At 39.1% G+C, this 14,318-nt stretch overlaps 4 protein-coding genes across 7 annotated transcripts; 2 read left to right on the plus strand and 2 right to left on the minus strand.

The window, feature by feature from the left end:
• The first annotated feature begins 494 nt into the window (after positions 1-494).
• LOC109161539 lies at positions 495-4,387 on the plus strand. 3 transcript variants are annotated; one of them, XM_019309984.1, is made up of 8 exons: positions 495-824; positions 1,095-1,254; positions 1,368-1,547; positions 1,861-1,929; positions 2,027-2,226; positions 2,677-3,092; positions 3,483-3,667; positions 3,863-4,387. In XM_019309984.1, the coding sequence occupies exons 2-8, from the start codon at positions 1,179-1,181 to the stop codon at positions 4,234-4,236; spliced, it is 1,500 nt and encodes a 499-aa protein (XP_019165529.1). In that variant the 5' UTR covers positions 495-824; positions 1,095-1,178; the 3' UTR covers positions 4,237-4,387. The 3 variants fall into 3 exon arrangements, with proteins under 3 accessions (XP_019165529.1, XP_019165531.1, XP_019165528.1); XM_019309986.1 differs by lacking the exon at positions 495-824 and adding an exon at positions 831-959; XM_019309983.1 differs by lacking the exon at positions 495-824 and having other exon boundaries at positions 831-1,254.
• Positions 4,388-4,714: 327 nt separating this feature from the next.
• Positions 4,715-7,060, plus strand: LOC109161451 (protein CHAPERONE-LIKE PROTEIN OF POR1, chloroplastic). Its single transcript, XM_019309858.1, has 3 exons — positions 4,715-5,193; positions 6,139-6,496; positions 6,723-7,060. The coding sequence occupies exons 1-3, from the start codon at positions 4,858-4,860 to the stop codon at positions 6,896-6,898; spliced, it is 870 nt and encodes a 289-aa protein (XP_019165403.1). The 5' UTR covers positions 4,715-4,857; the 3' UTR covers positions 6,899-7,060.
• Positions 7,061-7,192: 132 nt separating this feature from the next.
• LOC109161448 lies at positions 7,193-10,613 on the minus strand. Its single transcript, XM_019309852.1, has 4 exons — positions 9,248-10,613; positions 8,787-9,001; positions 8,329-8,552; positions 7,193-8,237 (listed from the first exon to the last, which is right to left on the minus strand). The coding sequence occupies exons 1-4, from the start codon at positions 10,167-10,169 to the stop codon at positions 7,400-7,402; spliced, it is 2,199 nt and encodes a 732-aa protein (XP_019165397.1). The 5' UTR covers positions 10,170-10,613; the 3' UTR covers positions 7,193-7,399.
• An 868-nt stretch (positions 10,614-11,481) lies between these two features.
• Positions 11,482-14,166, minus strand: LOC109161450 (probable protein phosphatase 2C 60). Of its 2 annotated transcripts, none has more exons than XM_019309855.1 (4): positions 13,747-14,166; positions 12,872-13,307; positions 12,222-12,589; positions 11,482-12,121 (listed from the first exon to the last, which is right to left on the minus strand). In XM_019309855.1, the coding sequence occupies exons 2-4, from the start codon at positions 13,188-13,190 to the stop codon at positions 11,639-11,641; spliced, it is 1,170 nt and encodes a 389-aa protein (XP_019165400.1). In that variant the 5' UTR covers positions 13,191-13,307; positions 13,747-14,166; the 3' UTR covers positions 11,482-11,638. The 2 variants fall into 2 exon arrangements, with proteins under 2 accessions (XP_019165400.1, XP_019165401.1); XM_019309856.1 differs by having other exon boundaries at positions 12,872-13,302; positions 13,747-14,148.
• Between the last annotated feature and the right edge of the window lie 152 nt (positions 14,167-14,318).

Here is a 14,318-nt window from a genome sequence, read left to right on the forward strand (position 1 = left end):
CAAAAAGTAACTCTGTTTTTCAGTGTCATTTTGTATACACTGCAGTTTCAGTTGAATACAACTACAGTTTCATTTCGATATAACTATAGTTTCATTCGATATTTATAGACTCAAATATGTGAAAATGTTATTTAATTTTATTTTATATACACTATAGTTTCATTAAAACACAACTACATGATCATTTTGATATAATTACAGCTTCGTTGTACAATATACACTCAAATATGTGAAATGTTATTCAGTTTCAGTTTATATACACTGCAGTTTCATTTCACTATAACTACAGTATCATTTTGATATAACTACAGTGTCGGTTTAGATATACTGTAGTGTCAATTAGTGTTTAATATACCAAACAAACGGACTCCGTTAACTCTAACGGCGGACCGTTTCTTTACTTAAAGAAACGGCATCGTTTTTGACCGCGGTGCACATGCACCGTGGTCTATAATATAACGACGGCTCACAAGTACAACCCCTTGAACACTAGTTTCCGGTTCCGGCTATGGTCGATGGAGAAATCAACCAGCCACATAAAGTTACTCATTTGGCTTAGCTTCCACAGATAAAGTTAGACATACATATCCCGTCGAAAATTTACCCAAAATTTCGCTGCTTTACATGCTTTTCCAAAAGCTTTCCGTGGACTACGACATCAAGTCCGGCGAAGTCGCAATCTTACTTTTTCATCTGAGATTCACCCTACTCTCGCCCAGTCTCTGGATACACGAGACAGTTTTATATTTTTCCAGAAAATCTGCTCGAGTGGTTGATAAAGGAAGAGGATTATACGATTATGATATTTTTTTGTTCTATTGCGTGTAAGTATTAGCAGATGATTTTTATATCGGCGTGCGTTAAAACGGGAACTTTATTGTCACTCGCGGTATATATAACTGTGCGTGTCATCCCAGCTCCATAGTCACCGACAAGAACAATTACAAACATAATAAGGAGTATATGTTTTACAATTTTCTTTTACGCATTAAAATATTCCCGGCAACCTATCCGCAGGTCCTAGATCTGAGTCGCCTTTGTTTTCATTTTCTTCGGATTTAATTTTTTTTTTCTTTTTCTTTTTATTTTCCAAGGTTTGGATTCCTTCTCACCGGATCCTGGGTTCAACCTGTAAGCTCACAACCCGCAACTCCTCAAACTGGCTCAATACATTGGCTATGGACAATGATTTTGTTCGGCCCCTTTCCTCGAGAGCTAGCCGAAGACCCGACCGTGCTAATCACCAATCTAGAGGTAAATAGATCAGGAGTGTTTGGTTTTCTTTCCCTTTCGCGTAATTTCATGTGTATGCAGAGAGTGAACCTTTGCTGTGTTCCATTTCACTGCAATTGTTTGGGTGAATGCAGATGGGGAGGCCCAGTTCCTTTTTGGTGGAAAGTTGTATCAAGATTACCAAATGAAGATATTATGGAAAAAGGGCTTTATCCGGCTGGTTCTTGTGGCGGGGATTATTTGGATGTTTCTCATCTGCATTGTTTTGTTATTTCACCTCTGGTCTTGCCAGTCTTCTGTAGATTTCTTTTCAGGTACAGGCCTTCATATGCATTAACATATATCAAGGTTTCGTATTTGTTATGGGTTAATTTGCTTGCAAGTCATGGAAAAACAAATGCAAGACTCAAACAATGTCATATGTCTACATTGATCCTGAAACTTGTCATTCCCTAGTTGTTATATTGTTAATATTATCCCCAAATTGCAACCCTTTTAATTAAAAGGAAGTGATGGATGTGGATTTTGTTGCAGAAACTGATTGGTAAATGTGTTTGCCTGTGTGTTTCTTTCCAGTTGCCTCCACTATTGGTAATGCAATCTACTCTTTCATTTTGTTATGTGCAGCTCTTTGTAACAAAGATAGCAAGTTTTTTGGCATGTTGAACACAATGGGACTCGTGACACCCCCACACCGTGAGTCTCAGATATTTATTGTTGCCATCTGTTTCTCTCTGTAGTGTATAGTAGGGGAAGTTCTTACTCTTTTTACCTCCTCCTTTCGACCAAATAGGTTGTCCAATTCCTGTGGTAGATGACCCAGATAAAATAGTTATTCCTCAACAGAAATCTACTGAAAAATTTGTTCAGAGTCTCTCCTATGTTGTGGAAAATGTTACAGTATATAGTGGATCCAGTTCACTTCCTCTATTTGGAGGAAATCAAACATGGAAGCAAAGAGATGAGAGTTTTAAAGTGAAGCCAACCATGAAAGTAAGGAATTGATTTCTATCTATTGATCATAACTTTTGCATTTTATATAATTCCAATATATCATGGAATAGAACAATTGATGGGTACCTGAATTGAACCCTCTTTAGGCCTTTGTTTTATTTGGATAGTAGCATTTGGATTATGATGGCATGTCACTTAGCACAAATAGTTTGAAAATGCTAACTAGCATGACTGCTATACTTATTTGGAACAGTTTCACCAGACAAATAGCATATACAACTATGTATCCAAATATCCAATATATATTTAGTATGAAGTAGCTCCATTATGAATAAAATAAACAAGCAAAAGCATATATGAGTAACTTAAAGTTAGTGCCTTAAAAAGATGCTTAATTCATTTGCTTTATTTGAATAATTCATACCAATTCTACTTCTTCCACAAATTTATGTCCAATGTTCACTTCTAGATATATCCTTCTATCTTTAGGTGCATTGTGGTTTTATGCCAAAGGGTGGTGCAGAAATGGATAAGAAAGACATCGACTATGCAAAGAAGTGTCGGTTTGTGGTTGCCTCCGGCATTTTTGACGGATACGATACACCTCACCAACCATCAAACATAAGTGCACGTTCTCATATGCTCTTTTGCTTTCTTATGACAGTGGATGAAGTATCTCTTGACTTCATCAAGAAAAATGTCACGGTCAGAGAGGATAATGATGGTGGACTGTGGGTGGGTATCTGGCGTCTAGTTTTACTGAAAAATCCGCCTTATGATGAGCCTAGAAGGAATGGGAAAGTTCCTAAGATATTGACACACAGGTTATTCCCTCAAGCACAATACAGCATTTGGATTGATGGTAAAATGGAGTTAATAGTTGATCCATTGCTTATGCTTGAAAGGTACAGTGATTTTTTACAATTACTTATAATGCAATGCGGTGAATTATCTTGTTTACTTCATTTGTCTATTGCTCCTTTTAAATTCAAAATAGCACAAAAGCATATGGTTACATAACTGACTGCCTACACTGTGAAATTACATTTGATTAGTGGTATAAGTTATGAAGATGATGTCATACTGAAAATGTGATTGAGTTATTATGGCCTTATCAGTTGGAACTCCTTCCATGCTGACTTCTCTGTAAACGTTTCTTGCGTTTTCATTGTCCCTTTCAGAAGTGAAAATATATGAATATTTTGTGAGAATGAGTTAGTTTCCTGGCATTTTCCCATGATTTGTATCTCCTCAATTGAGCTGCTCAACTTAGGTACTTGTATTTGTATGTTTAGATACTTGTGGCGTGGCAAGCATACATTTGCAATAGCTCAGCACAAGCATCATCAGAGTATATATGAGGAGGCTGATTCAAACAAACGGAGAAAACGTTATGCTCGACCACTTCTTGATCTTCAAATGAAAATATATCGTTATGAGGGACTGGAACCATGGAATCCAAATAAAGGCATAGTTAGTGGTAAGTGAATTGATGCCTCAGTATTGCTGTTATTAATACACACACCTATATGAATATGAATATGATTGCACACCAAGTGGGAGGTCTAGTGATGAATGTTGTTCCAAAGTAATTCCAGTGATTCACTTGTCTAATTACAATCCACACAAAACATGTGACTTACATATCTGATGGACAAGTTTTGTATGATTGTAGATGTTCCGGAAGGAGCAGTTATTGTACGGGAACACACTGCAATGAACAACTTGTTTAGTTGCTTATGGTTCAACGAAGTCAACTTGTTCACACCACGAGACCAGCTGAGCTTCGGGTATGTTGTTTACAGGCTGGGGGGCAAGTTCAAATTTTTAATGTTTCCAAACTGTGAATACAACTCCATCTTTATTTTACACCCTCATACGCGGGAGCATTCATCTAAAGTGGAGTGGGTGAAATCTTTGGATGAATTTAAGAAGGATAGTAGTGGTTTGAAAGAGAGTAGAGGAGGGTTTGGATTGTGGACCCCTTATCCGGGGAATCTGAAATCAGTTGTATTACCACATGTAACAAGAAAATCAAAAGCTGGATGATGATGATGATGATGATGATGATGATGATGATGTTTGTAATGGTGTTATTTTTGTAGCTCTTAGAGAAACGGTTGGGATTCCTCAGAAAGGAGAGGTTGTTCCTTCAATTCTCCAAACAATTTGAATCATTTCTTCTGGATAAGTTGTCTCAGTCTCACTGATGAATGAACCAACCAACTAAATTTGTCATTTATCATTTGTCATTTGTGTGAGTGCCGTGCAAATATACATAAATAGGAGGAGCCTTGCCAAATGGCTTATAATGACACTGCAAGAAAAGAAATACAATTTTCATAGATAACAAATATGAATATTATGAGAGAGAGAGAGGGGTAAATAAATACTCAAAAGCTCAGCTTTTTCGCTAATTCAAACGCCTGTGTTATTTTATTTTTGTCCTCACTGCCAAATACGGTATAAGAAAAAAAAAAAAAGATAACAAATGAGTATTTATCTCATAGCCTTATTTTACAGACGACGACCAAAAATCAGTGAGAATTATTTTGTGTGGCGACGTCCACGTCATCGCTTCTCCACCATAACTCTCACTCACACATCATCACTCTACTTCCCTCTTGCTTCAAGGAACCGCTTGCTTAGATTCACTGCTCAAAACAAAATATGGCCACACCTCTATCGGTCCGACCGAATCGCACCATCATCGGCACCCACCCCCTCGGTTCATCCCGCCGCAGGTCGCTCTGCCGCCGCCCCTCCTCGCTTCACGCTACTAACAGGCTCAAGAAACTCGGCGTTGTATTCATCTCCCGCCGGCGAACCTTAGACACCGCCCTCCATGCCGGCTCCAGAGCAGACGACTCAGCTCCGTTCGAGATGTCCGTCGAGAACGCCCTCAAGCTGCTGGGAGTCACGGAGGGTGCGTCCTTCGAAGATATTCTTCGTGCCAAGAATTCGATTATCGCTGCCTGTAAGGATGACCCAGAAACAATTGCAAAGGTCTGATATTCCAGTTATGTCTTTGAGCTTTCTGTAACTGCTCTTCCTCTTGTTTTTGAATTGTATGTGCCGTCAGAAACTTCATTAAATCCTCCTGTTGCTTAGTTTCCTGTAAATTGTGTTCTCTGTTGCTTGAATTGATTCTGGCAGAAATTATAAGGTAAGGATTTGCTTATTAATTAAAGCTCTGATATGATTATTGTACGGAGTATGTCAATATAGTTATTAGCATGTGAACCCAGATATTTATGGGGTCCTATCCCTATTCCTATTGCATCTACTGATGAGTCACCTCTTGTTCAACCTGATGCGCAACAACATCATTCGAAAAATAGATCAGTGTTATTGGGAATAAGGCAATGATTCTAATCCACTCCATAAAATGAACCATTAACTGAACTGAATTTATTGCATCTGGACCCTGAAATCCTCTGTTTGAAATCATATGTTTATTATCACAAACATGTTTGATACACCTGCCTTCTTCTTCGCATGATGGTCTTCTGTTTCCACATTTGCTGTTAGCATATTCTTCCATTATTTTTGTGTCTGTTGCTTTATCAAGATTCTTCAAGTTATGGTAGTAGTAGTTCTTTTAGAAAACAAAATTAGAATGAATGAATGCTAGATATTGACATTAAACTACTCAAAGGCTCTCGCTTGCTATGCTTCAACATTACATTTAAAAAGGCATTTCTGCATGTGCATGTCTGTTATAATTGTGTATGCATGCATTAAAAGCAATTACATTCAAATTTTCATTCTTGGAAGTTTAGTATTTGACACTTGGCATCCTGACTAATAAACTTGCTTAACATCTTCCGTAAAAGGGCACCATTCTCCTTCACGGATCAAAACAACCTCTTTCTTTCTGTTCATTTGAGAGCTCTAGATATTTATTTCATGGCATTCTTTCCTTGGAGTAATATGGTCATGGTTTTATAGGTGGAGGTTGCATATGATATGCTGCTTATGCAGAGCTTGTCACAGAGGAGAGCTGGAAAAGTTGTTGATAAATCTGTCCGTTACGCAGATGTTAAATCTAATGCTCCTAGAATGGACTCAATGCCCAAGTGGTTAAAGACTAGTGTCCGGAACTCACCTGTTTCATTTGAAACACCATCTACTGGTGAGCTGGCTGTCCAAGCTGGGGTCTACGGAGCCCTAATGGTCTTAACATATGCCAATGGAACCTCATCATCTTCTGAAGCAGCATATGCTGGAGCAGATGTTCCTGGGTTGATTTTAGCCACTAGTTTTGGAGCAACCTTGTACTTCATGACCAAGAAAAATGTCAAGTTGGGTAAGTTCCTCTCTCTCTCTCTCTCTCTCTCTCTGAGGGATGCAGAGGATAGAATTTATGTTTGCAAGAGAAGAATAGGATGAACTGCTGCTTCAAATCTATTGGCTACTTGTAAATGATATTATCGGTCAAACTAGACCATTGAGAGATTTGCCAAATTTAATTATACAGAACTCAGTCTAGCATAATGTGATAGCTTATTAGTGTTAACAAAAAATGTTTACAGGGAAAGCAAGTCTTATAACAATTGGTGGGCTTGTGGCTGGGGCAGTGGTTGGGTCTGCAGTTGAGAGTTGGTTGCAAGTAGATGTTGTACCATTTCTTGGCATACACAGCCCTGCAACTGTTGTGGGTGAATTTGTACTTATTTCTCAATTGTTGGTCTCCTTGTATTTAAGGTAAGGCCAAAGCAAGAGCTACTGTGGTGCTGATTATAGGATTACAAGGTCGGTGCCTATTCTTTGCAAGATGACACATGCTTATGTAGGTTGTGTAATTTCTGTAGAAATTGAATGTTGTACAACTTTTGTACTCGCTTAAAATGTACAGCTTTTGATTCCTCTACTAGTTCAAATGTCATTTCTAGTTGCCTGTGATTAGATTAGTGCTTATGGTGGAATCAAAATTCAATAGCAAGTGCGAATAGTAACCTGTCCTCTCTATACAGCTGCTTGTTTAGAGGCATAAAGAAAGAGATGAGAGAATCATGAAATTTACAAGCTTAAGGGGGCAAGGTAAGCATACTCAACAGTCAACACAGCATTTTTCCTTAAGTGAGACAGTGAGAAATGACAAATAAATAACTACCGACTATGGTGCCTCAGCGAGCTGCTTTGGCACAACCTAAATCTCTCAACCCATTCAAATCCAATCCTCCCTCGTGTTTTGTCCATCATACATATATCATCTTTTGACATCTTCAGCTTGAGAGCCCTCTATGTAAGTTGGGTTCCCAGCTTTTTGAGAATTTTCCCAAGTGCTTAAAACTTCATTGTACATTTTCGAAGCTACTATAGAGAATTCTGTGACAGACTCGAAAACTCTACCAAATCCACACTGAAAGCCTCTCAATGTGATTCTCTCTGTTTCTTTCATACATTTTCTGTGCTCTTCCCTTTCCGAATCAACCCTCTTACGCAAATTGTCAAGCAAATCTTTCCGTTCTTTTAGATACTCTGCCCTGTGCTCAATCTCCAATTCTGAGTTCCTATCTGTGAGCTTGAATTCACAAATTCTATTCTCAGCCTTTTGGAATGCCAGGGTTTTTCTCTCCAGTTCTTTTGACAAGCTGTCAACTTTTCGCTTTTGTTGTTGTTCCTCTCCCTGTTGAACCCACAGAGCCCTTGCATCTTTTACACAGGATTTTAGTGCGCAAGACACTGACTTGTCGGGCAACTTATTCATGGCAGACAACCAATCATGACAAATTGTGAGAAGTGGAGGGCCATTGGTCCGGCATGGTGGTGTGCCACTTCTACCTCTGCAGTAGAACTCAACTTCAGACACCACAAACTTAGACAACCAACCATGGAGGGATTCAACGTACGCCTTCTGGGCTGCAATATATTCTGTAAAGCATGAACGCCAATTTTGAAGTTCAACCTCAAACTGGAGTGTTGCAAGACGATGTGAATCGTTGCAAAATTTTCCATAGGTAGGACAGTTAAAACTTGTCACTTCAAACATAATCTTCTTTTGAATTTCATGGGATTCCAACATAATTTTCCAAGTTCTCATCATTCTGCACCAAATAGCAAGTGTCAACAATAAAAGAAAAGAAAAAAAAATACCTCTTCTTCTTATTTCTTAATCAGGTGAAATATAGCCCATACCCTTGAAGAAGTTCAATTATTTGTGGTTGCAACTCCTCGTCTCTAAGTTTCTCAATTCTTTTTGATATTGTTTCAGCACTCCGAACCGTAACTAGGATCCTGCTGTATAATTCTTTTACTGCTGCTCTAGTTTTGTCTGGTTTCTTTCCTCCATCTCTTCTTGCATCTTGATTCCTTAGTTTGTTGCATTTCTTCTCATACAATTTCCAAGTGCTATCCCCATTCTACTAGAAAGCAAGTTTACAGGTCAAGTACTAAATGCCAAAGAAAGAAAAGAGGAAAACGTACAAACACCACCAAAGTACTACCCAAACGGCTTTATGGCATCTCAATTAAACTGTGAAATCTACAACTGTAACTTTAATTTGATTATTGCCACTTAAGGCTAATACTATATTAAGGCTCAGAAAGATTGGGAAGGCAAGCATCAGAACTACAAGTATTCCAGTCATTCTTACCTTAACCTCTTCATACAGCTTTTTCTCCCAAGCATAAAGCCTCCCTAGTGTCAGGGAATGACTTCCAGATCCCATTCCCCCATAATCGCCAAAGAGATCATTTGTGAACTCTGTCCATGTTGAAGAACTTTTTGAGCTAGATGCCACGAGACTCTTAGATGAGAGTGAATGTGACGGAGTAGGGAGCCATGTGAGTGCTAGTTTTGTTGAGTGTTCTGCATACATATGAGAGAGATGCTTGCTTTAAGGATTTTGTACAAGGAATCAACAGTACAATAGAATAGAAACTTGGGAGATAGATATTTTCTCATTTATTGCACTGAAAACAACCAAAAAGGACTTTCACATAATTGTTTCAATGTGCCATAACAGCAAATGACAAGAATCATTGCATCCCACCTGAAACACAGAATATTCAATATTAAAGTTGCTACTTTTGAGTAGAGAAAAGATGTAATTACCTTTCAAATCCTCCAAATTTGGTTGAGAGTGAACCCAATTGGCCTCCAACATCCTGGACACTTCCTTCCCAGAATCATATGCCCTTGTGAAATGATCTTCAATATCCTTCAATGCTTCAAGCAACTCTCTCCCCTCTAATGGTGTATCCATAACTGTCATCCCCCCCTTGTGCTCCTCCACTGCCTTTACATCCTCAACCCCATTCTCCTTATTGTGCTCCTCAACATTCTCATTATCTACTGCTGCCACTACCACCTGACACTCTTCTTTCTTTCCACCACTACCGCTGTCTTCTTCTTCTTCTTCTTCTTCTTTCTCCAAGTCTGGAATGCCCTCTCTCTCCCTCACTGCCTTCAAATCCTCCTCCGAAATCTGATTATATCCATTAACAACCTCTGGCCTAACACCATTAAAAGGGTTGAAGAAATCCCAACCAAAATCAGTGGGTGTTGAATGCAATATCTCTTGAGGCATTTCCATATAGAAATACCCACAAACAGGTGCTTGTTGCACCTTCTCTTCTTTCTTCTCAAATTTCTCCTCTCTTACTTGTTCCTCAGAAGAGTCTTCTGGTTGGGTTGCACACTTGGATGAGTCTACACAGGCGATGGATTCTTGGGTTGGGTGAGAAGGCTTTTGTTGAAGAAACAGTGGCGAAGTTGAGACCAGATTTTGTTTATTAGGAGGAGAAGAGGGGCTCGGTGGTGGCAAGGTAATGAGATATGGAGAAGAAGGTAAAGAATGGCGAGCTACAAATAGCTTGAGAGCTGCTGAGACTCCATTGAGTGCTTGAAAATATTTATGATGAGCATCAGCTAGAGTGTACCTTCTGTCTACAGTAAGTCTGAGTTGTTTTTTTCTGTCTCTGCATATGGAAACCACTTCTTCTTCTTCCTCTAACTTAGAAGCTACACACCCCATTTGGGTCCTCTATTCTCTTCTCCTCAGCTCCCCGGCCACTTGTGTCTGCGTTGTTTGAAAAGTAGGCTACTGGACTGAAATCGAAAAAAGGTGGTTTCTTGGAAGGATGTGGGGGGTTTTGCAAAAGTAATTTCTTTTTTCCTGGGACAGGTGGTGGTTTAGAGAAGAAGAGCGCAAATGTGTTGTGAAATGGTTATTACCCACCCAGCAAAAGAAGATTTCAGTCACACATTATACAGACGCTGCCTGCCTTTGTTTTTTGTTCAGCAAATTAAAATGGTGTAGAGAGAGAAAGGAAGGTTGGGGCTCGAGGTCGAGGAAGAGAGATGATGCCACTCTTGAATTCTTGATTCTTCTTCAGTAAAATAGTCTACTTTTTCTCTCTCTCTCTCTCTCTCTCCGTCTTAGTTATGCAAAGAAAATTTGTTTCCCAGAATCTATTACCATAATCTAAGTAAGATGTTTGTGGCAGAGATTTGTATTTGTATTTGTATTTGTGAGTTGTGAGGGACAGATAGTCTGAGGAGTGAGACAAAAGAGGAGTCAAATGCAGGTCAAAGGGTAGATATGTCAGAGTGGAGGGATAATTAATTAGAGGCGCATTATGTTAGTATGTTATTAGAGTACATGATGATCAACTAAACAAGCAATTATTAGAATATAATGAGTCTGTAATATTGAGATCAAAATTGGTTTGGTAGCATAAAACCATGAACCAAAACTGGTTTCTGGAAAAGATGTATTGAGATAGAAAGAGATGATAAATTTGTTAGTTTAATTTGATGAATTATTAATTAATGAGGAAATTTGTGGTGGGAAGTGGGAAGGCGAGCCTGTAGGATTTACTTACGACAGGGAAGTGGGTAATTCTCGGTTTGACCGTCTGGTGGTGACTAATAATACTACTAACAAACACTAGGTAGGAGTGTCTTGTTGTGGAATGGCGCGAATATGCCCCTGACACTCTGACATATCATATTCCCTAGATTTTTTTTAATTTTAAAAAAGCCCCAACTCCCAACTCCCAAGGGCTGGGTACTGGGTAGGCATGTACTCTATATCTATCTATCTCTATCAATCAATTAATTAACACCAAAATGACTTCCTTTACACTGTGGACAAGCCCGCCCATACCCATTCATAAGTGAAAAGTCAGTCCACTGGGCCTCTCTATCAAGAAGTTGCACAAACAGAAAGAAATGGGCACTAGACAGGGAGTTGAATAAGGAGGAACATGTAACTAAAAATCCAAGTTGCAATTAAGGAGGTTGAGGTTAGTGTGTAGATTAAAATATTGATTGATTGATTGATGTCCTGCAACTGCCATATATAATATAATATAAAAATATATATTTAATGTTTTAGAAGAAGCTACATGTCTGCGAGTGGCTGGTACGAAAATAGTACAACAAACAAAGAAAGAATTATATATAATTAAATTTAGCAGGCAGCGCCAAATTAAAGGAGCATTACATTGCTGCGGTGGCGCATGGAGCAAGAGTGTTATGGCGCAGATTCAAAGTGCCTCCCTTGACAGACAGGCTAGCAACCTTGACAGGACCAAGATTGGAGTTGAGGTATACAACCACCACTGTGATGTCATCGTGGAAATGGCGACGAACACCCCTGTCTATTTTCTTCAAGTCTGAGTATCTCATTTCCCTTTTCTTGGCTGCTTCTCGCAGTGCAGTCTTTACTAGCCTTCTAGCAATCCCATTGCGGGGGTGATGTTGGACAATGTCAACAGCTTCTTGATTACTTAGGTGCTCCCACAGACCATCTGATGCAAATATCACAAATTGATCATGAGATTGCAATTGGAGCACAGAAATGGATGGATCAGAGCTGAGTATGGGTTTTTTAAAAGGTTCACGCAGCCGAAATTTTGCATATAGTGGTTCCCTGTTGAATTCTGCTTTCTTCAAGTACACATCACCAATAGATCTTGTGATCTGCATTGCATTGCATTGCATGCATATATGCAACCAACAATTAATATATATTATGATCGAATTCAGTATTATAATGGATCAAAAACTTGTTGTTCTTCACCTGTATAATGCCCTTGACACGCCACACATTGTGCTTTAAAACCACAATTTGTGAGTCATCTGGGTGCAAACATTGTAGCTCCTGTCTTACAGATTCAATGCTTGCATTGTGTTCTGCCGACAGCTGTACTGCAAATACCTCCCCCGTCGCCTTCACAAGCCTCCCTAAAACAGCACGCGAGTCTCCCAGGTTGGCAATATATAGAGATCCAGAGCAGATAACTCCAACAAGGCAGCATGATCCAACAGCAGCAATCTGTGGCTTCACTGCCCATTGTGCCGACACAACTCTGTTAAACCCCTCTTCTGTTGCTTCAAATGCCTTTCGAATTACCTCCACTGACATTGATTGCTGCTCAGAAACGAACCCTGCACCATCACATCATTCATTCATTCATTATATGCTTGCCATGCATGCAAATTTCTACACCACAGATTCTCTTCACTGCTCCTCACAAACCATATATATATATATATAAGCATGCTGATGAATAATCTGAGAGATCCAATCCACCTGTTTTAAGAAATCAATTCCTTTCCTTTTACACCTACAATGCTTTTTATTCGATTGAATACTGTACTAGATAGAGAGATCAGAGTTATTCCAAATCATATCTCATATGAATGAATTGAAGGAGATAACTAACTTACTCTTGAGGTAGTGGAACAGGTTGTCATTGATATACCTAGAGGTCTCAGGGCCTCCATGCCCATCATAAATTCCCACAAAGGTACCATATGGTCCATAGTCATATGAGCTTAAACACCCAGATTCAAGCCGACTCTGATCTTCCATCAGGTTATTGGCTTGAACTACAGCCATTGAGAACTCTCCACTAAAATGCTGCCCTGTATCCTTGTACCATAGGAGCCCATCTTGACGACCAGTAGCATCAGAACCCGAGTACACATGCCGTTCTCCCTTTGGGCAAAAGCACGCCCTCAGAATTTTCATCAACCCAGATAACATACCTCATCTCATCCACACCAGCCTCCAATTGATTATCTTCTAACTTCTAAGTGACTCACTCCTCACGCCCACTTATGTCAATGCTTCTCTCTGCAGAAACAACAAAAATTCCCTGCACTGCACACCAATCACAATATCAACTACACTATAAATAAATTCACAATAAAAACAATTTCTAACGCCCAAAATCAAGCAACTTATAAACATGTCAACAAACCAAGCAACTTTATATTCAATTCAACAGGGGCTGGTAGAATTATATATGGTTATGGTATCCCCATTAACCATCCTCCTCCTCCTAAAACAGAAAAAATCTCGGCGCACAGAAGATACAACAAATAAGGAAGGGACTTTGAGAAATGATTGGTAAAATTGTTTCTTTCAAGGATATTGGTCAGCAACTTAAAAATCCAGAATCAAGAAGAACAAAAACAACAACCATCATCGGCATAATACTATTTAAAAAAAAAACTGATATCAAACAAATCTGATATTTCAAGACCAAAAAATTCTAGAATCGGGATAAAGCATAGAAGAAAAAAATAAAAGAAAATACCTTTGAGAATGAATAGAAGATCTGAAAGCGAAAGAGCTTATAGATCTGCGGATCCTTCAAATCAAACTTTGACGGTTTCTTATCTATCTTTGTGTGTTTATCTAAAGTCAAAGAAAGAATAAAAAAGACGATGGAAGAGAAATGAATGAAATCGATGAGAGTGAGCGTGTGAACTGGTTCGATTGTGCCAATCTCTCTCTCAACAGACAAACCCCATTAAAAATAAAAACAATGGAGAGCTTCAGGCCAGCAAAGCAGAGGACCAGCTTGGGCTCCACAAACCTGCCTCTTCACTCCCAACCTTTTGCTACACAAACAAATGATCTTCAAAATCTGTACTGACAAATAACCGACGCTTCTTCGCTCGCTCGCTCGCGCGAATACGCACTCTACTTCTTTTACGTTGCAGAAAAAGTCAACCACTTTCCCTCGACTAATGCTTGTCCCCATGATTATTTTATTTAACCGCCACTTACCTGTATTATTATTAACTGTCCCCACATTATTATTATTAACCGCCACATCTCTCTGTGGTCTCCCCAACAAGCCCAAAGGCCCAATCTTTGGTCCAA

The sequence above is a fragment of the Ipomoea nil genome, unplaced genomic scaffold (genome assembly GCF_001879475.1).
Source record: "Ipomoea nil cultivar Tokyo-kokei standard unplaced genomic scaffold, Asagao_1.1 scaffold2922, whole genome shotgun sequence".
Classification (NCBI taxonomy): domain Eukaryota; kingdom Viridiplantae; phylum Streptophyta; class Magnoliopsida; order Solanales; family Convolvulaceae; genus Ipomoea; species Ipomoea nil.

Bases quoted from the DNA above. Each gene is read 5' to 3' on its own strand.
- LOC109161448 (XM_019309852.1), bottom strand. From the start codon at position 10,169: ATGGGGTGTGTAGCTTCTAAGTTAGAGGAAGAAGAAGAAGTGGTTTCC. The intron at 9,002-9,247 runs GTAATTACATCT...ATATGTATGCAG, and splicing joins AAATTTGGAGGATTTGAAAG to AACACTCAACAAAACTAGCA. The intron at 8,553-8,786 runs GTAAGAATGACT...GCTTTCTAGTAG, and splicing joins AGCTGTATGAAGAGGTTAAG to AATGGGGATAGCACTTGGAA.
- LOC109161539 (XM_019309984.1), top strand. From the start codon at position 1,179: ATGGACAATGATTTTGTTCGGCCCCTTTCCTCGAGAGCTAGCCGAAGA. The intron at 1,255-1,367 runs GTAAATAGATCA...GGGTGAATGCAG, and splicing joins TGCTAATCACCAATCTAGAG to ATGGGGAGGCCCAGTTCCTT. The intron at 1,930-2,026 runs GTGAGTCTCAGA...TCGACCAAATAG, and splicing joins ACTCGTGACACCCCCACACC to GTTGTCCAATTCCTGTGGTA.
- LOC109161451 (XM_019309858.1), top strand. From the start codon at position 4,858: ATGGCCACACCTCTATCGGTCCGACCGAATCGCACCATCATCGGCACC. The intron at 5,194-6,138 runs GTCTGATATTCC...ATGGTTTTATAG, and splicing joins ACCCAGAAACAATTGCAAAG to GTGGAGGTTGCATATGATAT. The intron at 6,497-6,722 runs GTAAGTTCCTCT...AAATGTTTACAG, and splicing joins CAAGAAAAATGTCAAGTTGG to GGAAAGCAAGTCTTATAACA.
- LOC109161450 (XM_019309855.1), bottom strand. From the start codon at position 13,190: ATGTTATCTGGGTTGATGAAAATTCTGAGGGCGTGCTTTTGCCCAAAG. The intron at 12,590-12,871 runs GTAAGTTAGTTA...GTGATGGTGCAG, and splicing joins CCTGTTCCACTACCTCAAGA to GGTTCGTTTCTGAGCAGCAA. The intron at 12,122-12,221 runs GTGAAGAACAAC...AATGCAATGCAG, and splicing joins GTGTCAAGGGCATTATACAG to ATCACAAGATCTATTGGTGA.